We start from the raw sequence: 23,252 nt of genomic DNA on the forward strand, positions 1-23,252 counted from the left end.
TTATCAATTAATTTACCTAAACATTTATTACTAAATGAATAAACAGACACAAACAACTAAAGAAGCTGAATAGCTATCCTCTAGGAGTTCTAAATCTAATAGGGGAAAAAGTAAAAAATGTAACACAACTCTCCCTTACTAAATGAGATCATGTATTTCATTTAAATTTCAGAATAACCTTAAAAGTTATTATAAGCAAATTTACATGGGAAAAAAATGGGATTTCGAGAAGTTAAGCAACCCGGAACACATAAATTTGGGCTTCAATATACTACATCTCCATTATCAATCTAAGTTCATTTTTACATACTAATGATAACAGCAATAATAGTTAACATTTATTGAAGGTTTAGCACTTCGTATATGTATAAAATTTATACATATAAAATATCATTATACATATTATATATATATGTATAACATATATAAAATTTTATTCAACCCTATTAACCTTCTGAGATAGCCACTATTATTTTTACACATAAAAAACCTTGCCTATGTCCCACATCTAAAAATATGATAGGCCTGAGATCTTAACTACCTATATAATTTTTATTTTTAAAACAATTGCATAGTAAATAAACATAAAATACATAAGAAATTTGTTTTGCGTAATAGAATGGTTTTCCTTTCTAGTATGTTTTAACAGCCTGTAAGACAAAATAGCTTAAGAATCAAGTGATTTACTCTTGTATGCGAAAAAGATAAGATAAAAAATTTTAATATAAATATTTTTCTAATTTTGCACCAGAAAGTTTATGTAAATGAAACAGATAAAAAGTATTAACTCTCCCTCCAGAGAGCCACACTATTTCCTGCAAAAAAGATTAGGATGAATTTTTAAAAATCATGATGCAGCTTCATTCAAAAATATTCTGGCACTCTTTCCAGATAGGAAATATTCAGTTTGTTACTTGAAAGACCGGATAAAAAATCTTATTTTCAAGTAAAATAGGGCTCTATTTAAAAAGCTCCTAAATGTACATGAGTAACTCTTTATCCTCCTTTCAGACAGTGATCAGAATAGAAACCATTTAATTCGGGAGACACAGTGTTTTATAGTGAGAGTATTTTGTATTTGATTAGTTACTAGAACTATATTACTGGGAATTTTATTTTTGTCTATATTAGTTGTACTTAACTGGTATCCTGTAGATACTCAATGAACTTATGGTGAATGAAGGAAGGAATCTGCCTTAATGACAAAAACCATCCCTAAAGCCTACACACATAATAATCTTACAAGTTACAAGAACACTTTTTATAAGAAAACTGTCACTATAGGATATCCTAAAACTGATCTGGTTGTCGACTGAAGATAGACTCATAAAAATATTTTATAAATAATTAATATTTCCAATTGCTTGTTTACTCTCAAAGTAAAAATAATATACTATAGATACAATTCTCTATGAAATTATATATATATATGTGTGTATATATATATATATATATATATATATATATATATAATATATATACAGTATATATATATATAGCAACCATATATAGCACCATATATATATATATATATATATTATATATATATATATATATAGCACCATGCCTGACATATAATATGTACAAGACATCCAGGCAAAATTGCAGTAATCAAGAATATAGGGTCTAGAGCCAGACTGCCTATATTCAAATCTCACCTCCAACACACAAAAAATTACATGGCTTTAAGCAAGTTACTTAATCTATATCTATCTATCTATATATAATTATACACACATTAGTTTTCTCATCATAAAACTCAGTCAATAGTACAATCTACTTAAGAGATTTTATGAAGTTTAAAAGAGTTACTATATGTAAAATACTTTAAAAAGTTGTTAGTAATACAATAATATATTATTAGTTTTAAATCAAATTTAAAAATCAAGCGCAGATAAAACTGATCAATAAAAATGCTGAAGCATTATAACCATTTTTTCCTCAATGCTTCTACCAGGTTAGAACACCCAATCATAGAAAGTTATTAAGTATTAACAACCAAGCTCCTTTTATTGGGGTCAATTATTAGCTGGCTTTGATTTCAAAAATAATTCAGAAATACAAAAATCTAGCAATTTTCTGAATCATCATATTTTAGCTTTATAAATCCATTATCAACCATATTGTCCAAACTACACAATAATGTGCTTTTTTTAAAATCACTATATTTCACGACAATGTCCTTTTTATTACCATATTTCACACACAGTCAATTCCACTTACATTTACTGCAGATAAGTCAATTGTATCCAATTCACAAAGAGTGCAGCCATTATCCTGTGTCCATGCATTAGGTACATAGTTTCCAAAATAATTCAGAAGAATCTGGTAAAAGAAGAAAAACAGTATTAATAAAACTAACCCTCTCCTCTCATTGTACTTTCATTCTATAAACATGTAACTGCAACATTTCTTTAATAATTCTACTAATCTTTATCACTTAGAGGTACACAATGAACAATGTTCCCTCCAGACTATGAATCATAAAGCACGTCAAACTTTGTCGAGAAACGTCAAAAAAAGTGCATTAAAAGTCATAAAGGTCATTTTATTTCATTATATTATATAAGGAATAATATCAGAAGAGAGACGCAATTAGAGAAATATGTCAAACAACTAATCACACAGTTTTAATTGGGCTAATGAGACATTAGCAAAACAACATAAATAAGAGGAGTCATGTGAATAGTAACCTAGTAATGAGATAAATATGTTTAAAGGCTCAGCATAGATACCTACAGTGAATGAGGCAGTGGCAACATGACTTCTTACCAACAACCATCACCACATGAAACAAATATTGTATAAACTTTACTTATCAAAAGGCACTAAACTATGCTACTTACTATAAACTAGGCTTCTGGACAGTGATTCAGAGACACTTAATTTCAGGAAAGAAAGCTTGCAGATTAAAACAGATATAGAACAAGCTCCTAATTACAGTCACCCCACAAATTCTATTAACAACAAATGAAAGTAAAATATTGCTTCGCCACCCACCTCTTTCAGATCTCTCAGAGCATCTCTTTTGTAACTCGCCTCTCCCTTTCCTTAAGCATCTATTGGTACTCATTTTATCTGTAAAACCTGTGTCCTTGTGTGTGTGTTTTGGATGGGGAAGAGGGTGTGGGAAGAGCAATGGAGAAAAGAGATAAACATACTAAGATACCTTCTTTGCTCTAGAACAAATCTTAAATATCCCTAGATTTGAACATCTTAGGGAAAATTCTGCCAATTTACTTTGAAAAAATTACTACAGTTTCTACTTCACTGTTAATACCTGTAGTGATACGAACTTTTTTAGTTGTATTTTTTATTATTTCTTTTCACAAACTATTTCACCTCAAAACAGTGAAGCTGTAGCAAACTAGCTTTGGTTGTGACTATGTTACTTTTAAAAGGAAGTACCTAAAATCCTTATTATGCTTATGTAATCATTAAGTTTCAACTGGAAAGGTGAGATAAACTCAAAAGAAAAAGTTGTCTATTAATAAATATGATGATCAAAAATGTATAGAAGCACCAAGTTAACTTTTCTAGCTTCCTAAGACCCTAAAAAAGATCTTATGGTATAGAATAATTGAGATAATTAGTCCTGCACCATTTAGCCAAATTCCTCCAAATCATTTGAGCTTCCGTCCAAATATTTCTATTGTACTGAAACTGAGAAATGCTGTGGAAACAAGTACGGTATTAATTACAACGGAAAAATCTTTGGGTCACACAGATATTGCATACATAGTCACATTCAATCTGTACAGCACACAGAAGACATGGACAACAACCATTCATTTTTCTTCTGAAGTACATAATTCAGGAAATTACAAGACCAGAAATATGTTTATGGCATTCATTACGGCATTTCAAGAGTCAATGTGGTCATTTTAATGTGCCTCTAAAATAAAAACAAAAAATTTTACTGTTGCCAAATTAGAAATGCAAATATTAATTATTCATGTTCTATTCAAAATTATGATTTTGAAGGAAGAAAATAAAGCAATTCAAGTGCAAATGGATCCTTCAGAATATTTGCAAGAGTTTTTTTTTGCTTTTTTTTTCCCCCAAGGCTAGAGGGAAACATAGTTTTGTCTACAATATCTTGGAAAAGAATTTTTTAAAAAAAGGAAAAAAAAAAAAAACCAAATAGTTGGCCATATCTAAAATTCCTATCTATATATAAAGACTGGTACTTCTCTCATCTCATAAAAAAAATAAATACTTATTTCATGAATTATTGATCAGTTATTAGAATCTCAATGTGAATTTGAAAATGACCAATATTTTGAAAAGGTTAGAGCATAAAAGGCATTCATTTTCAGTCTCAAAATTAAAATTTTATTTTTTAACTTTTCTGCTTTCTACTTTTTACCTCAATTCATTTTCATAGATAATAAAAATATTTTTTAAACCATTACTTTTGACTAGAAACTTCCCTCTTTTGGGTTTTTCATCACATAGGCAGAGGTTATTCACTACCCTAGACCTCCATTTACAGCTGTTTTCTTCATTAAAACCTGCAGACATTTATGCTGGCAGCTTTAAAAGTACAGAAAACTGTTTATGTATTTAGGCTGTTCCAGGCAGTCCCCAGCTACTAAGTGGCAGTACTTTCCTGATCCTTCTTTCACAATATCAAAATGTTTTAGTATGATGTCATTTCACTGGCAAAGAAACTTTTCCAACCACTTCCTTTTTTTCTAAATCATCCAATTATTCAAGGTCATAGTAACCCAAGCATTGTGATTTTCATGCAAAAAAATAAAGGTAGTTATTTTTATTACAAATCAGTTTCAGAAAGGACTTGTTTTCATGTGCAAATTAGGTGATTTGATCTTGTTCTGTTAAACTTCTGTTTGTATAAAAATACTATCACTTTCCTAATGATTACCTTAACATGTATATTATCTGACATTTAAAAGAAAAGATTGAGTATTAAAATAAACATCTTAGGAGAATGTGAGATCTTGGCCCCCAGCATACTTCTTCAGTTTGGCTCAAATAAATTCTTACAAAACTTCTCAAAAAAAAAAAAAAATCTTATGGTGTGTTACTAACAGTAAATGAGCATCAAAAATAAAAAGTAAAGCTTTAAACCATAAGTCAGTTTCTATCTAAAAACTGAGTTATATTAGATTTTATCTAAACAAATATGAAAATGATGACATAGAATAAAAAAACATTTCAAATAAAATGCTAATTAAAAACACAAATTGTTTATAAAACATTTATGAAAACAAATGAAAAATATGAATGCTCATAGATGTATACTGAAAAGACATAAAACTGAAAGTAGCTATGAATGAAAACTATATGGGAAGGTAATGGGATTATAAGGGATTTTAAAAATGATTTACAAAATTGTTCTTCCTAATAATAGCATGAGATTTAGAGAAAGTAATTAAGAAATAAACTCATTTTTATATAGTTTGGTCTATAAACACACTATAAACAATTTATCATTTACAATATCTACAGTAGCCCCCCCCTTTCCCACGGTTTAACTCTTTGAGGTTTCAGTTATACACGGTCAATCTCGATCCAAAAATAATAAATGAAAAATTCCAGAAATAAACTACTCATAAGTTTTAAATTGTGCATTGTTCTGAGTAGCATGGTGAACTCTCGAGTCATCCCACTCCTTCCCACCCCTTTGTCCAAGTATCCACACTATATACACTTCCTACCCATTTGGTCACTTAGTCATTTAGTAGCCTTCTCAGTTACCAGATCAACTGTCATGGTATCACAGTGCTTGTGCTCAAGTAACCCTATTTTACTTAATAATGGCCCCAAAGTGAAAGAGTAGTGATGCTGGCAATTTAGATATGCCAAAGAGAAGCTGCAAAATGCTTTTTTTTTGAAGTAAAAAGGTATGTATGTGTAGGAAAATCATAGTGTGTATAGGGTTCTGTACTATCCATAATTTCAGGCAACCACTAGGAGTCTTGGAACATATACCCCGCAAATAAGGGGGGACTACTGTATTTTTAAATGAAAAAATGGCTTAAATATTTAGTTCAACGTTATGGCACAAAAACCACTGACATTATACTCATTCTATATTAAATAAAATAATAAGTAAAATTAACTCATAAAAACTCTTATACAAATTCTTTCACCTTTTATGATGGTTTAAAATAAAGTTTCTATCTAATGAGCAATCTGCTTTCTTTCCCTGTTAGCCTAGACACAGGGGGAAATGTGATATATTCATGTACCTCTATTTAACATAATATTATTAAATAAAGTATTAGTATTAGTGTAATGTTTATTTATATAAGCTTTTCTCAATTTTTATATTATACCAAATATAACTTTATAATAAAAAAACTTACTTCATTTTTTGACAGAAAGTGTTAGCCTAAACCGAATATTTCCTAGAAGACTTAAAATTTCTTAGTATACACAGGTCTTTCTAAATGATCAAGGATTACTGCTCCTTTTCTTGTGAGAAGTCCTTTAGTAACTTTGTAAAACTCTAATCAGATTATCCTGGGAATTCAGAATGAATTGGTAATCACATTAAAATCACTGAGCATCAAGTCTTACCCACAATAGCTAAATTCTCAGGACCAAGTTCCCTCTTTAAAGTCATTTAAATTTTATTAAAATATTACATTACCAAAAAGGAACAGAATACTAGTTTTAGCAGATGTCAGTTTATATAAATCCTGCCTAACCAAGGTATGACAGAGAGCTAAAAGAGAAACTGTGAACACATACAAATGCGCTCGTGCACGCATGCGCTCGCGCACACACACACACTGTAAAGGGCTTCGAAGACAAAATTTACCCATTTATCAAACTTGCCTAAGGACAGTTATAGTGACCCAAAGCAATGTTATGACTTTTTTGTCTTGCCAGAAAAAAAAAAAAAAAACTGTCTCAGTACTCTCAAGAATAATGCTAGAATATTATATTGTTTAGACTCTGACATTCAAATTCCATTTATTGAAAGGCTAATATAGGCTACACATGGGCTGGACCCTGCAGAAAGGAAAAAGGAACGGGATAGATATGATTGCTCTAATTCCCAGGCCAAAGGCCCAGTGTCTAAGAGAATCCAAAGTAGGTAAATCCCACTCCTTTCCAGTGTGTGATAAGTGCTGTTGTGGATGAAGCTCCAGACATTATAAAGCATAAAGAGAAGTAAAGACCTACACTGACACCTAAAAGATGAACAGGACAGAGTAGGTGGGTACAGCAAGTGGAAATTAGGGGCAGAGGATTCCAGAATGAGTGAAATGCATGTACAGAAGACTTGAGAGGAAACATGAAACATTCAAAGTAATTCAGTATGGCAGTAGTGGAAGAAAAAAATGATTATGAAAAATGTGTGTGTGGATATCTGTAGTGTCAGGAATTGGGGAGTAGATGGAATGGTAGACAGGTGACCACTAAAGCAGGAGTAAAGTTTATAAATCAACTTGAGAATCTGGAACTTCATACCTAAATCCATAAAGGGCATTACACAGGTGAGTAATGCGACTGGGTTTCTGCTTCAGCCTAATACTCTAGTTTCAGTCTACTGGTGGGTGATTCCTACTGGTGGAAAGTTGCAGGAGACCTGAACTAAAAATGTTGCTATTGGCACTGAGAAAATTAGATAAATCACCATACACCGTAGTTAGAATAGCTCTTGGACTGGGAGTGGGAAGCACCTAGAGCCAAAATAAGACCTAGGTTCTGGTTAACCGACTGGGTGGAAAGAGGAAGAGCTGAAGGTCTTGAGCTCTGAGTCTTATAAGACACACAAGTAAATCTACCAATTGGGTATTCAGACCTGGAGCTCAAGAAAAGATTCAGGATTTAAAGCAAGAATTTGAAAATCATCAGCATTAAGAGAGGATTTGCTGGTGCAGGAATGAAGCAAATTATCCAAGAATTTGTGTAGAAGAGAAAAGGAAGATGTCTCAGATAGATCGATACCTGTGGAACATATTAACTGAAACAGTATAAGAAGAGGATCACCCCATCGACCTCTGACTCCCCTCCACCACACAATGTTAAAATTTTTAAAAATGTATTAAAAAAGAAAAAGAGAAATTGATGATGAAAGGCCAGAAAATTAATAGACAAACCAGCAGAGCATCAAGGAAACAAAAGAAAAGACTATTTTGAGTAGGAACAAATAGGATCAACATTGTCAAAAGTAAAAATGAGGGCTGACAAGTGTTTATTATTCAACAGAGATGTCACAACAGACCTTGACAGGAGCATTCCTAGTATGGCAGGAAGGAGAATAGTGGTGGCAGTGAGTTATCTCTAAAGAACTGTGGCTATGAAGGGGAGGAAAAAAGACAGGCAGGCTGGAAGGCGATGTGGATCAAGGAGGATGTTTTAGTTCGTGTTGGCTAAGTTTTGTTTTGTTTAGAGGATGGGAAAGACTTGAAGGTCTTTAAAATGCTGATGGGAAAGAGAACAGAACTGGAAAAATTGATACAAGATAGAGAAAGGAGAGTACAAGGGAAAAGGGCTTTGTAGGAGGGCTGGAATGGGATGAAAAGGAAGGCAGAAGGATTAACTAGAGAAGGGGAATCTACTTTTTCCATTTTGGTAGAGAAGCTGACAACATGGGCTTTCCCTTGAATTTCTTCTGATGCATAGAGCTTTTATTGGAATTCTGACTACTCACTCCTCTGAAACAACAGACCACATCTCCTCATCTTCTCTTTCCACAATGCCAATCTATTCATTTCTTTTCTACATACTTAAGACTAAACTGGCCAACACAGTATCTCAGAACATTGTTTTAAGAATGTGTGTGCATATGTGTGTGTATACCTTTATATGTGTGTGTGTATATATACATATATATATATATGTTTAAGCATATATATAATATATATGTAATTTGTGTTCCATTTTAATTGGATACCAGCAATACAAACTTTACAAACTTATCTATAAATCTGAAGTCAATAACATTTTCAGCAAGCTCAAACATATATATATTTGAAAAGCATCCAAAATTTCATTAGTCAAATTATGTGTTTGTCAGCTATAACCCAAGTAGAAAATAAGTGCAAGAGAAAGCTTTCTGCCCATATAGTTACACTTCAATCTTAGCAGAGTTGTTAATTTAGAAAATAGTGACTCAGATGAAACAATGATCCCTTAATGACCTTAATAATTCCTACTCAGAGAAGACCCTTCAGTGGTCCCCAACTTTTTTGGTACCAGAGACCAGTCCTCCTATGAGAATCTAATGCCTAATGATCTGAGGTGGAGCTGAGGCGGTGATGCTAGAGCTGGGGAGCGGCTGCAAATACAGATGAAGCTTCACTTGCTCTCCTGCTGCTCACCTCCTGTTGTGCAGTCCAGTTCCTAACAGGCCATGGACTGGTAGCAGTCCATGGCCTGGGAGTTGGGGACCACTGCCCTATATGAAGGAAATGCACTCAAATTGGCTGTTAGTATTAAACATTAAAGTGAAATATTACAAATAGAATGAAAAGTTAACACTGCTGAGGAAAAATCATCAGTTTGATTAATCTGAAAGAAACCAAATATACTGTGTAAGAGATAAAGCTAGTAAATTGTTGGCATCAAAATAAAACTGCTTAAAGATATTAAAAGAAGATATTATACATATTGCTCCCTAGTCTATCTCCAAGAGATAAGAAAACAGGGAAAAGTCACCATGACTCACCTTGGTGGGTCCATTTCCATTAATTGCCACTGGTAATGTTTCATAAAACACATTCTTAGCTCTGGCTTTGCCATTTTCAAATTTCAAAACAACTTCATCTTAATTAAAAGGAAAAACAGGTTTTAGTAATTTAAAATGTGAGTGTATTCATATATATAAATATATATATGTATACATCAATCTATCTTGTTGTTATAAAATTTCTCACATGCTAATTCATGCGCTACATATAACACTTTTATAAACTTCACCTCCTCCAAGTCAGCAGATACCCAAATGAAGGACAACAATGACACAGATACAGGTTCTGAGCACTTCATTTACTCCAACCTGGTACCAGCAAACTGAGATGCTAAGAAATTGAGGAGTCTGGCAGAAGGAAAGCATATTTGCAATCCTGCCTCTGCCTCTTGATAGTGAAGTGATCCTAGACAAGTTAAATTATTGTCTCAATTTATTCATTTGTAAAATGGGATCCTTGCCTGCCTTTCAGGTTACTGTGAAGATAATAATATGTATATGGCATATAGAACACTGCCAGGCATAATAAGCAAGGTTTCTACAACTGGCCACCATTAATAGTATATTGTTCTTGTAAATCAGACCTAATGCAAATTCCAGGAATACCAAAGACAAATGGGAACAGAAACTGTTTTTGTTTGTTTTGTTTTCAGGTTTCTTCCCTTACATTTCCTTAGCACTCCAAATTAAATGCTTTCAATTCTGAGAATCTTGTTAGTGTATGAATTGCCTTGAAGAACTGTACTAAAGTGCAATGTATTTTTAATTTTTAAAGTATAATGCATTAACAAATTAATGCATTTTAATTTTAGTGTATTGGTTAATTTTAATGCATTAATGCATTTTATCAAGATATCTATTTAGGAAAACACACACAGGCACACATGCATTTAAACACATGCACAGACACACACACACACACACATTCCACAGAATACATGCCTAGTTACCAGTTACCTTTCAGCTAGGTAGGTTAAAATACTCTAATACTCTAACATTCCTGAGTAATTCATAATATAGAGAACTTATAATAAACTATGTCTAATAATAAGGTATAATTAAATAAAAATATGTCGAGTCTCCAGATATTAAATTCCAAGTTAACAAAGACCAGAAGCTTATCTTTTTTGCAGTGATATTAGGAAATGCTTTTAACTGAATGTATTTAACTATATCAAGCTAACCTCAAGTCTGATGTTTTTTAAAAGTTCTAATATCTACACAGTAAATCTTAATCATAGGTCCAAAATGGATACAGCAAAGGATAGATAGTGAAAAAACAGCTGTCCATTTGTACACATGAGCAATCCAGTATTTAGGAAGCATACCTACAGCTCCATTTAAGGCCTGGAAAATTTTGCATTTGTGATCCAATGTGATATTAATAGCTTCCTAAAATGAGAATAGAGAGAATATTGAAATGACAACAAAAACAGCAAACAATATCATGTTAATGTAGTTCGTTCTTTTGGAGAATTTAAAGATCCTATATATAAATTATTCCAATAATATTCTTCAGAAAAACAGAAAGACTAATTTCATAGTTGATTAAATTGGAGGATAAAGGGTCTGGGAAAGCATTCATGCTGTTCTCCAAATATTTCCACTTCTCCACCTTCTAATTCTAACTAGTGAATTGTTAGCAGAAGTAAAACGAATGACTTCCACTGTGGAGATGTCATTACCAGTTGGAGACTCTCAGTGTGCTATCTCTGTGGCATGTGAACCAGCAAGGTTTGAGATGGCTGCTCCATCAGCCAAAGTCCTCAAGTGACTACAACACACAGAAACCCCCTGATGTCCTATAATAGACATTTAGCAGGAGAAACAACCTCTATTGTGTTAAGCTGTTGAAGCTGAGTTTATTATTCTAGCATAAACTGCCTGACTGCTATACTAAGTAATTAATCAACCTAATCATAAAGATTGTAACTGCACACAACTTCATTTCTTTAATATAGCTTTTTCTTCTGAGTCAAGCTGGTTTTGCCCAGATAATGGCACTGTGACTCACTTGTCTCTTTCCACCCTCATCCTCGGTATGCCTGCTCCTTTAATCAGTAAGCCTTAGGACATCAAATTAACTAAGCCTCAGATCTATCATATAGGACAATAGGTTTTGGTTGGACTTAAGACTAAAGATAACATCTTGGCTTTAGATATGTTTTAGCCCCAGGCTCATCAAGGCAGATCAACTCTGCTAGCCACAGGACCACACAGGATAGCATCATGGCTGATTCCAGAACCAGACACAATGATCGATTACCTCATCCTCCTCTAATCATCCAATCAGTAGCATCTAAGACCTCAATTCCCTTAGTTTCCATGACAACTGATTTTTCCATATATAATCTGTACTCCCAAGTCACCCAGGGAGCCGGGCCTTTGAGCAATAGCTCGCCTGTGTCTCTGGGACTTGCAACTTTCTAATAAACCCTACTTTTTTGCTGCAAAACCTGTATGTATCTGATTGACTTAGACACACCCAGGCAGATGGACCCCTTTTGTTCGGGTGACAAGATTAATCTGCTTTACAAACCTTATGATTCTCAATGCAGCAGTTTTTCAGCTACATTGATCTGTCATAATATTATTCCTAAAATTGTCTGCATGCTGTTTTGGGTTGAATGTTCATGTCCCCTCAAGATTCATGTGTTGAAGCTCTAACCTCCAATGTGATGGTATTTTTAGTTGGGGCCATTGGTGTGCTCTTTAGCTCCTGCTCGCTCACTCCCACTGGCTCTCTCTCTCTCCATGATATGATGACACAGAAAAAAGGCAGCTGTCCCCAAGCCAGAAAGAGGTCTCACCAAAAACTGCCCATGATGGCAACCTGATCTCAGACTTCTAAACTCCAAAAATAAATTTCTGCAGTCTATGGTATTTTGTTATAGCAATTGAAGCAGACTAAGATACATGCTAACCAGATAAAATCTTACGCCTAGAGAGAAACTTAAATACAATTTATACAATTAAAAATATTATAAAACCAGCAGTGAAATTTCAGAGGAAGCATCCTAAAGTAAAGACAACTAAAGAAGGCACAAAGCACTTTTACAGTTAAATTACACTAAGAAAAGATAAGCATCATGCTGTATGAGCTGGTACTCATGCCAAGAGTAATTTTCTCCTCCAGTTGAGAGACCAAGTCCTCAGGCTTGCCATGTCAGGCACACAAGAGGGAAGTAAAAAACAGAGATAAAGAAAAACAAATATTTTAAGAATGAAGGTTCTTAAGTATTAAGTGTCAAATGAAAATATTTAGATGACTGAAGTATTTATCTAAGAAACAGAAACAGCTATAGTTGCAAAATCACTATAAAATGCACCTTAAAAACCTGTTTCCTAATGACAGCACTCACAAATACACAATTCAGTAAATTTTAGAACTGTATCGGTTTTATAAAGTAATTTTGTAAATCTGACATATTAGGTAGATAAAAGAGATTAAAAATAATCTCTTTTAAAAAACTTTGGTTTTACTTTTTTCCAAGATTTCATTTAATCAATCTTAAGAATGTCCTCTCTAGGGCATATGGCGGACTGCTATTGACCCCAACCTTTTCCCCTTAATTATAGAACTCAGATTTCTAGCAGGACACATGTGCTTGAAATAAAGGACAAAATTTGCTATTATATTTAGCCACATAAATATCTTCTAGTCAAAGGAAAGTATGAGAAAGTATTTTGTGAAAAAGAATTTACAAAACTCTTATTTACTATTCTGCCTGTCCAGAATATGATGCAATGGCTGGAACTCCAGTAGCCACCTTGGACAAAGAGGTTACATTGAAAATATGAGCTATTACAAACCCTTTTCAGTGGATCAATGTAAATTTTAGTATAAAATAGCTGATCGTCATCATTATCCTGTAGATTCCACTGTTGAACTATACGGTTGATATATGGAGCATAACCAATAAATCCTGCAATACAACAGAGACAGAATAGAGAATTCAGTATTCCAAGACCAAAGCTCACATCTGAGTTAATTCCATTGATCTGTTGCACACTTATAAAGCCATTAGGAAATACCTTAGGCTGAAACTTCACAACTCGCCATGAAAGAAATGAGTTATCGAGAGTCCTTTGTTTTATATATAAATTATAATAGAGTAAATTTTACTACCAACTGCAAATCAAAGACTCTTTGAATAAACACATTCACCTCCAAAAAAAAAAAAAAAACAAGAGCAGGAACTAATGTTTTCCAAGGCTCCTAAGGGAAAAAGAATTACTAGGAAAAGAATAGAATAAGAAAGAATTTTCTTTCTGACCTTCTAAAATGCTCTTCTTGGATCCTTTATAGAGGATTCACTATTTCTGAAAAAAGAAAATCTCCACTCCAGTGGTTTTAACGTCAGTGCCAGAGATGCTAACACAGTCAAAGGAATGTTGGATTTGTCACTGACTGCAAACATCCCAAAGAAATTTTATATCTAGGACATTTGAGGAATTTTTTTTTTCCTTTACTTGAGCTAGTCATTATTGTACCTGCTAAACCATTCTCTGGCTAGATTTTGTGTGTCACAGTCTGGAGAAAGGAAGTCTAAAATTGGATTGTTCCCTTGGCTTAGAGCATAAGCATTAAATTTGCCAATAACAGTTGTCTGTAAAACACACAGACAACAGAGACATTTTTCACTTGTTTGAGTCTTCCTCTGAGTGTCAGAAATGCAGCCAAGCTGCTATGTTTCATTGATATGCAATAGTTTTTAAAAGGGACCAGTTTTCCTCATGTGAATTAAAAGGAAGCCAAATTTTTTATCCTCAAAATTAAAATTTCCTCCTAAGAATAAAAGAACTAAAAGAAATAGGTCCAAGAATATTACTGTTAACTACAGAAAACAAGACAAAATAAAAACATGGCTAAATCGATCACTGGTTGTTCATAGTTGTTATTTTTGCCAAACTACTTAAGACACTGAAAAATAATGCAATTTTTAATCCTATAACCAATCTTCTATGATAAAAAATACATGCAAGCAGACCATGACATTTTCAATGTTTATATTTGTTTTTCAAAATTTATATTTCCATTTTTTTATAAATCACAAACATACTGGGAAAATGACAAGGAATTACAGTTGACCTTTGAACAACTTGGGTTTGAACTACTTGGGTCCACTCAGATGTGAATTTTCTTTAATAAATATACAGTTAGCCCTCCATATTCCTGGGTTTCCTTATCTATGGATTCAACCAGCTGCAGATTAAAAACAGTATTTTTCGATCTAAGGTTGGGAATCCATGGATGCAAAGGGCCAACTGTATGTATTTTTTATGCCATTTTATATAAGGGACTTGAGCATCCACACATTTTTGCTACCTGCAGGGGTCCTGGAACCAATCTCCCTGGGATACCAAGGGACTACTGAAGTTTTGGAGGAGAGCCAAAATTTATACATGAAATTTTGACACACAGGGGTTGATGTCCTTAACCCTGTGCTGTTCAAGGGTTAACTATACTTCTATTTTCATAGTATGTGATATATATTTTATGATTGATATTTTTCTATTAAATTATCGTAAAATTTCAAACTAATAAAATTTCTAATATTCTGAAAATTTCCTAAGGAAACAGGTCTTTCATTTTTAAATGATATATCCAGAAACAAAACTCTTGTCCCTTAAACAACGCTCAATATGTCATTCATGAGATGACATAAACTTTTATTAAATGTATTTATATTTTCTACTATCTATTTTGACTACAAAAGCATAAGGATTATGTTTTAATGTCCCTGTATGATCTCTTTCCCATTTAAAAACATATTTTCCTTAATTAAACTTGCTCACAAAGGTACTCACTTGGTAGTTTTTTGCTGTTTGCACAGTACTATGCATCTATCTGTAATTAAATTCCTGAGTAGCTGTATCACTATGTAGATTAATACATATATATGATATTTCACTATGCATGTTATACATGTTTGGAAAAATTAATAAACATAAAACATCCTAGAGCTTCATAGCTAAATGGTTTTTAAACTATCTAGGACTTAGGATAAGGTAAAAAATAACCATACTGCGGGCCTGATAGTTTGGAAGTTTGGAAATAGAAGCAGCACCAATCTACAATTCAAGCATTTAGAGAGAAGTCAAGAGTGGGAAATCTTCTCAGGCAGAGGCTTTGTCAGTGCATGAACTGGAAATCTAAGAGGGAAAGACTGCTAAGATAATGAGGACAGAGTAATTAGTGTAATAAACTCTAGGTTCTGACTTGAGTACAAAATTAAAATCCAAAAATGGTGGATGGATTAGGAGAAAATAAAATGGTCAAGAGATCTCCAAAACCTTAAAATGTAGTTGTATTGAGATGATGAGGGAAAAAAAATGAGCTGAAAAGGCAGTACAAAACTGGAATTTAAGGTTTTAGAAGTGTAATATTTATACAGGTTGACAAAGTTCCGAGGTACAACTATAAGAATGGATTACTAAAAAAAGTACAGGTGAACAGAGCTTGAATTGAGGCAATCTCAGAGAAAGAAAATTACTTGCTAAAGGTTTCACTGTCATAGGTGGCTGAGCAAAGCCTAGAATTCAGACATGCTATTATCTCAAACAGCATTTATTTGACCCAGCCTAAATTATATCAGTTATATATTATATACATGTAAATGATCCCCAAATATCTGTTCTGCTGGTATGGCTTGCAATTTCCAAGTTCACGAAGAGCCAACTTGTTTCTCTAACGTGTCCCCAACCCTATTTGGTATCTTCTGGCCTTACGTTTACATTAATCTTGGTCTAAGAAAAACATTTTGGAGTCATAATGTCCAAAGTCATATTTTACTTTTTGGAGGGGGAAAATTTGAAAATGTGTTCCTTTAATCCAGGGTAGCATAGCTAATGCAGCATTTTAAGTATACCCATATACTCAATGTTGAATCTTTTTGAGTACTGATTTCAAGACAAATCACTCATCTACTCCAATATATTTAAAATACATATAAAATTAAGTAATGCCTATTTTTTTAAAGCTACATGATTGTAGCTTGCAGTTTTTTTCTAAGAGAATTTACTAAATGCATTGTCCTATAGCCAGAAAATTCTCAATGACACTATAATCAGAAGATCTAGATCCATGTTGTTTTCCCTTTAACAACAGAATGTATTTAGGAAAAGTCGCTTAAACTTGGGGAACATTAGTTTTCTCACTTATAATTGGGAAATAATAACACATTGTTGCTAACATCATGATATATCATCTATGAGAAAATGCATTTTCAACTATAAAATGCATTGTGAATTTTAAACTGATATAATTTTTCCGTAGTAAAAAAAAATAATGGTTATATAAAACTTCATGTTGATAGTTACATATACCAAAAAAAAAAAAAGGTTGTTTCATCAATATTTATAATTTACTGTGATCTACATTACACTTTTCTGCTAGTATCTTACCCACCTCCCGAATTCAGGTAGCGTTTCCCAATGTGCACAATGGGATACTTGTCTGCTAGTCTTTTATCTGGCCACAGAATTCCATCAGCTGCAAAGACCACTTTATGGTTTGACTTTTGGAACTTTTTTAGAACTTCTTCTGGACCACCAGCAAATATGACATCAAAGCTGTTTAGTGAGGGGGAAAAAAAGTTTTAAAATATTCTTCTCAGAATTAATACACAGAAACCAAGAAACAGCCTCTAGTAAAAGTCAGAATTTAGAATCTAACACAAGATTAATACCAATTATTTACAAACTACGCCAAGCAATTATATGGATCATATTAAATTATTAGTGTTTGCATTACATTGGCAAATGAGGTCCAAATAAAAAAGGTTTTTTTAGTACTAGTCTTAATATTTTTTCAATAATCACTGATTCCCCAAAATCAAAATTCTAAAACAGTGTTGAAATGCTTAAAAGGTACTAACTTATTATCTAATAATAATATAGACACAATCATTGACAGAAGTGGCCATTGTAACTGCCTAATGTTTCACTTTAATTTGTACCAATACATTACAATTTATGAAGATTTCATTATCTTGAAAAAACGTGTCCAACTACTTAGTGTTATCAATATTTATATTTTAAATTTATATTTTAATCACTATTTAGCCTGAAAGCCTAAAATAAAGTATACAGATAAAGTGCATCTTTTTAAAGCTCAAATAATTTGAAAAAAATTATATAAAAATTGACACCATGCTTTAGTGTCTATAGTTTCACTGATTTTTCTGGAAACTTTATTCCCATAGTCTATTTAAAGAATCACAATAACTTAACAAAATATGAAACATACCTAATATATTTGCACTCTACAATAAGTTCTCTATTCCTGCTACAACCAGAGACCCTTTTGAATCTTTTTCCTTTTCCTTTTTTTTTTTAACATCAGAGTACTTCAAAGGCCAAAGGTTTCCAGAGATAATAATTTAAATCTCTTAACATCCCAAGTAACAAACAATAAGAGCAAACTAATGCTCCAGAGTTCAACACCAGGTCTCCCTCAAGTCAATAGTTCAGATGCACTGCTATGCATCTGAGTAGAGGAGTAAGGAGGCTGCTCCACATGCCTTTCCCAGCCAGACTTGCTCTCAGGTAGCATAAATGGAAAAGATCATTTCCTTCCTCTTAATTCTCACAGCTCTTTTCCTCTCCCTTTTCATGGAATGTCTTATTTTCTGCTTTTCACGCTGGAAGTGCCTCTTATATCAGACTGTATGTTTTTCTTTCATATGCCAGATCGTGTTTTTACTCATCTGTGTACTCCCCTAAGCCTTGTATTCTTAAGATTGTCAATAAATACTTGTTGAATGAATGAATGAATAAATGAATTAATGAATGATCCCAAGTCTCCACAAGAAGCAAATGTTACTTGGTATCCAAAAAATAAGCAACGTAAGTGTTCCCTAATCCTCTTTATTTGTTCCTCCCCAATACAACACTTTCTTCATCACTGACATAAATTTAAGCTAATATTAGTGGCTAGTGTCTGAAAGTTTAAAGTCTGATAATACTGAAGCATGTAAGTAGCAACATACCTAATAATTCTGTCTTCAATCACATCTTCATCTTAAATATATATGTATATTTCTATAGATAATTAATACCATAAACAATGATAAAACCACCCCATAACCTCTCCCCCGCTCAAAAAAAATCAGTTGAAAATGTCCGCTCAGTTGAACTTGTAGACTAAATCATAATGAAATCATAGTGGAAATGATTAAATTTACTGTAGGAATTTTGGGAGGGAAAAATTAGCTTGTAAAAAGTAGGTACTATTTTTAACATGAAATATTACTTGGAGATTTTCCTCCAAATGGAATACAATTTTATTTCCTGACTAAAGAATTCTTACTGGGGCTGGGGAGAGGTATGAGTAAACGAGGACAGGGCCTGGCTGGAGGGTCGTTTTCTCCAGACTGACTTCTGAGAGTGGCCTAGTGCTAGAGTAACAGCTACAGAGAGGGCAGCTAAGAAGAGAATGGTAGGAAAACATCATACTGCTCAAGTTGCTTGCTATCTGTGGGACCATGAGTCATCACCACTTGCTGTTTCTGCGTTGATTCCTTTAATTTTTAAGTAAATGGTTAATAGATGGTTAAGTAATGAAAACCTCCCTTTAGTTTTAAAACAATAGTTAAATTTAATCTCTGCAACATTAGTACTTTCAAATCTGACATATTTACTGCTCAAGTATTCACTGTCAATGAAGAAATAAAGAAACCTATATTTTTAATGCCTAGAATTTATTATTATGTAGCTAGAACATGTCAGATACAACATATAAAACTTATGAATAGAAAAACGTATCCAGAGGGCAAGGTTTATGTCCCAGCCAGCAGCTAGTACCATATTTTGCAGTTAAAACATGTTTAATTCATGTTTATTCAAACAAACTCAAGGAGTAAACAATCTGGTCTTGGGAGAAAAGAAAAAAAATATATATATATATATATATACACACACACACACACAAAATAGACAAATGTCATACGAGTACCATATACCAATCCAGATATACATAAACACTCAATGCTTCTTTTGCATACAATCTGCTTCTTCCTCATTCCAACATACCCACTAATATATTCAGTAAATATCAATAAGAACATGTGAACAATTTGAAAAAATAAGTCACTCATTTCCTACATAATTTCTAAACATATTTCACTATTCTAGATAAGCCAGAAGGCAGTGCAATATATTTAAGTGACAGCGAATGACTCAATCTTTCCTTCAAAAAAAGGAAAAAGCAGTATAGAAACAGAACTTTGACGTGTTTTGGCTTTCATTATCCTAACATAATGAAATGTTGTTCGTCGCCAATAACAAGGTTCTTTGTGTCTATTCACTTAAGTTGACATTACTGCTAGGATGGAGGAGTCCATCAAAAAAATCTGCCATAGTTAGTTAAAATTATAGCAATCATACTTGAAAAGCTTTGCTTTCAGAAAAATTTTACAGTCTTCTGTATAAACTATGTAAGACGATATAAAATGCAGGCATAGTGGATATGTAACCTAAATTATGAGAGGCATGAAATATTTCCTAGAATAAAATAAGATAGAATTTGGTCACCTGTAGGATTAATACATATAAATCATACCTGTGACAATAACAAAATAATAAAAATATTTTCACAATTAGCAAAATGATCTAATAAAGCAATCTTACACAATTTTCTAAAAGTAAATGATTCTGTGATTATGCTAGCATTTGAATTTTTTGAAGACATGTATTTTTCTTCCAAATTAGTTTTTTTCAGTTTTGTTTGTAGAATTAGTATAACTTGAGAATTCTTTCAGGATGGGACCTTTGTTTATCTCTTTTTTCTGTAGTAATAAGTTTGATGCCTGGAACAGAGTTTGTACTCAAGACACATATCCTGAATGCAAAGTGAAAAATCTGTTCAGTGATCTCACTTTTCAGCAAAATATTTAATTAGCAGCCAAAAGAAACAAACATTGGCTGACATATGAAAGATCAGAACCCACAGCATCACTTCTCATAATTTCTAATCTAAATTCAATCTTTTAATAATTTCAATCTTTGAGATTTAGAAAATTTAGATGTTTTCCTGTCTTTGTAAGTCATTTTGTTTCTCTGAATTAAGAAATAAAAACAATCTTTAAAAATAGTTTCAAAGCAACCACCTTATTTCTCTCTCTTGAAAGATCTGTTTCTCCCTCTTTTAATGCAATTTACTGTTACCTAATATTTATTGATTCCTTGCTATTTACCCTGACGATATGTATGTAAATTAGGTACATTCCCAGCTTCACTGTCTGAAACATACAATTACAATTCAATTTGATATCTGAATAGAAGCTAGCAATATACAGTCAAAATGATAAGGCATAATATACCAACAGCAAAGATTTGTGTGACTAAGATTATCCCTCAATTTTCAGCCAGCGTTTATTTACCCTGGATCAATCTCCCAGACCAGAGTCACCTAGAAAACTACTACAATAATGGCTTTATTTTATACTCATTTTAATTCTACATCAACTTTTGTATTAAAACATTGACTACCATCCTAGTTTTTTAAGCTGTCGCCCTTACTGCTATCATTAGTTATTACAGCAATAGCCTATAAATTACAAAGTCAATTCCTTTACCTTACTTCAAAGTTACACAGTTGATCATCTTTAAACGAATACTTAAAGAAACCATGTCCACATACCAAAATCCTTGGGTAGATAGATATTTTCATATAAGAAACACTCCTTTTGGTGAGGCTAATAAACACCACTGAATATGTCTTTCAAATATTTCATATATTGGGAGTCTTTCAAAATGGAGCATATCAGTATTCTGATTAATGGCACAATATTTACTGCTGCCAAAAAGTATAAATGTCTGCTCAGTAAAAATTCATACTCAAATAATTGTACCAACTTTATTTCTAACACTTTTCTGCTAAAGAATTTTCTTAAGTCTAAAAGAAGAAAAAAAAACAATTAACCAAAGTGATTTTAGACACTTATCTGATACCTAAAAAGATGCTTATTTTAGGATCTGGACTCTGCTGGTTTCTATTTTACTGTACTCAGCATAGAGTAAGTTTGTGGGGATATTTAGTATGTATATAATTTACTTACAATAACTCAAACACTTCTTTTTACATATTGGCCTACATATAATTTTTTTAAAAATAACTATATGATAATAATTGGGTCTTACTGTCTTCGGTATGACTAAAGAAACACATGCTTTACAAGGTAATTCTAAAAGTAATACAAAGTACCTTATTATAAAACCCAAGATACTCAGTTACCTTGTTTAAAATTGTTTAAACAAATATTTATTTTAACAAATGAAATTGTCTCCAAATTAATTCACAAAAGCCTATTTAAATGAGAGCAAGGGATCACTTTGGAGTATTGAAAATGTTCTAAAATTGAGTAGCAATGATAATTTCACAACTCTGTAAATTTACTAAAAATTGAATTTTGCAATTAAAATGAGTATATGTCAGGGTATATAAATTATACCTTCATAAAGCTATGTTTAAAAGAAGGCTATCTAACCCATTAGGTACATAAATCTTTGTATTTTTTAAATATAGTAGTGACCTATGCTTCCATAAAACTAATTATTACAGTTAAATTGTCCTTTAAAAAAATCACATAAGAAATAGTAGTTTGTTCGATTCATTAAAATTAATATATTCTGAATTCTAGCCTCAACCAGATGTAAGTTTAATTAGATTAGCAATTTTGTTATAGAATGGGTATCCTATTTCAAATAATTTAGAAACAGCTTAACTCATTTCTCTGTAATTGTTAACTATATTGATCACTCTGTACACATACTTTTTTAAAAGATTGTTTAAAAAAATAAGCTCTAAAGTGGCATCAATTGTCCATCTCTCTTTTGCTTGGTTACTTTCTTATCATCCCTAGGTTTTCCAGGACAGACAAGATGGGTAGTGATAAAGAAAATGTTAATGATTCTTCTTAGACAACCAGCTTGGCTAAAACGGGCCTGCATGTATTCAGTTAGCCAACTGTTCTCAGAGGCAGTTACTGAAAATTTTCTTTTTGCTTCACTGATATATTCCAAACACTAAAAAGCACCTGGCACATACTGGGTCCTCCATTAAAATTTTATTGTCATCTTTTTTGTCAAACTGGGTATTAAAGTATCATCTAAATAAATAAATGTAACCTCAAGCAGTCTTCAGGTATCTCACAGTGTCCCTTTCCTCATTAGAAACAAAGGCTCCTATTAAACTAGTTTCTTCTGAGGCTAAATCTTAGATGAGAGTGATAGGAGAGGAAATGGGATAGGAGGGTAAAGGCAGAGAGAAAGGATTTCTTCTTAAATGCAAAAGGAAGCTTGAAAATCTAAAATTATTACTGGCTTATAATGGTATCTTTTACAAGGAGATCTGCCTCAAGGTCAAAATCAAAATGCACACTTGGCAAATTTAAGCGAAATGGTTGTTTGAAATCCATAGTAATTTTACACCAAAACACATTCAATATTTAACCCAAACAGTTATTATAACCTTCCTATTCTTTTACCAAGGGTAAAAAAATACATAATAGATTCTGTAGAAAAATTCCCAATACATAAGCTAACACCAGCTATACCGCATCTCATGTTGCAAGAA

General features: G+C 32.5%; 1 protein-coding gene across 2 annotated transcripts in view; it reads right to left on the reverse strand.

The window, feature by feature from the left end:
• The window catches only part of PLOD2 (procollagen-lysine,2-oxoglutarate 5-dioxygenase 2), an 87,904-nt gene that overhangs the window by 18,700 nt on the left and 45,952 nt on the right, over nucleotides 1–23,252 (reverse strand). For both annotated transcript variants that reach the window (XM_039851772.1, XM_039851771.1), the window contains exons 4-8: nucleotides 17,085–17,248; nucleotides 13,487–13,599; nucleotides 11,002–11,065; nucleotides 9,653–9,750; nucleotides 2,224–2,325 (exon numbers count right to left, since the gene is read on the reverse strand). In XM_039851772.1, coding sequence (XP_039707706.1) covers nucleotides 2,224–2,325; nucleotides 9,653–9,750; nucleotides 11,002–11,065; nucleotides 13,487–13,599; nucleotides 17,085–17,248 — 541 coding nt within the window. The remainder of the gene's footprint in view (nucleotides 1–2,223; nucleotides 2,326–9,652; nucleotides 9,751–11,001; nucleotides 11,066–13,486; nucleotides 13,600–17,084; nucleotides 17,249–23,252) is intronic.

Source organism: Pteropus medius, unplaced genomic scaffold, assembly GCF_902729225.1.
Source record: "Pteropus medius unplaced genomic scaffold, Ma_sr-lr_union100, whole genome shotgun sequence".
NCBI lineage: Eukaryota > Metazoa > Chordata > Mammalia > Chiroptera > Pteropodidae > Pteropus > Pteropus medius.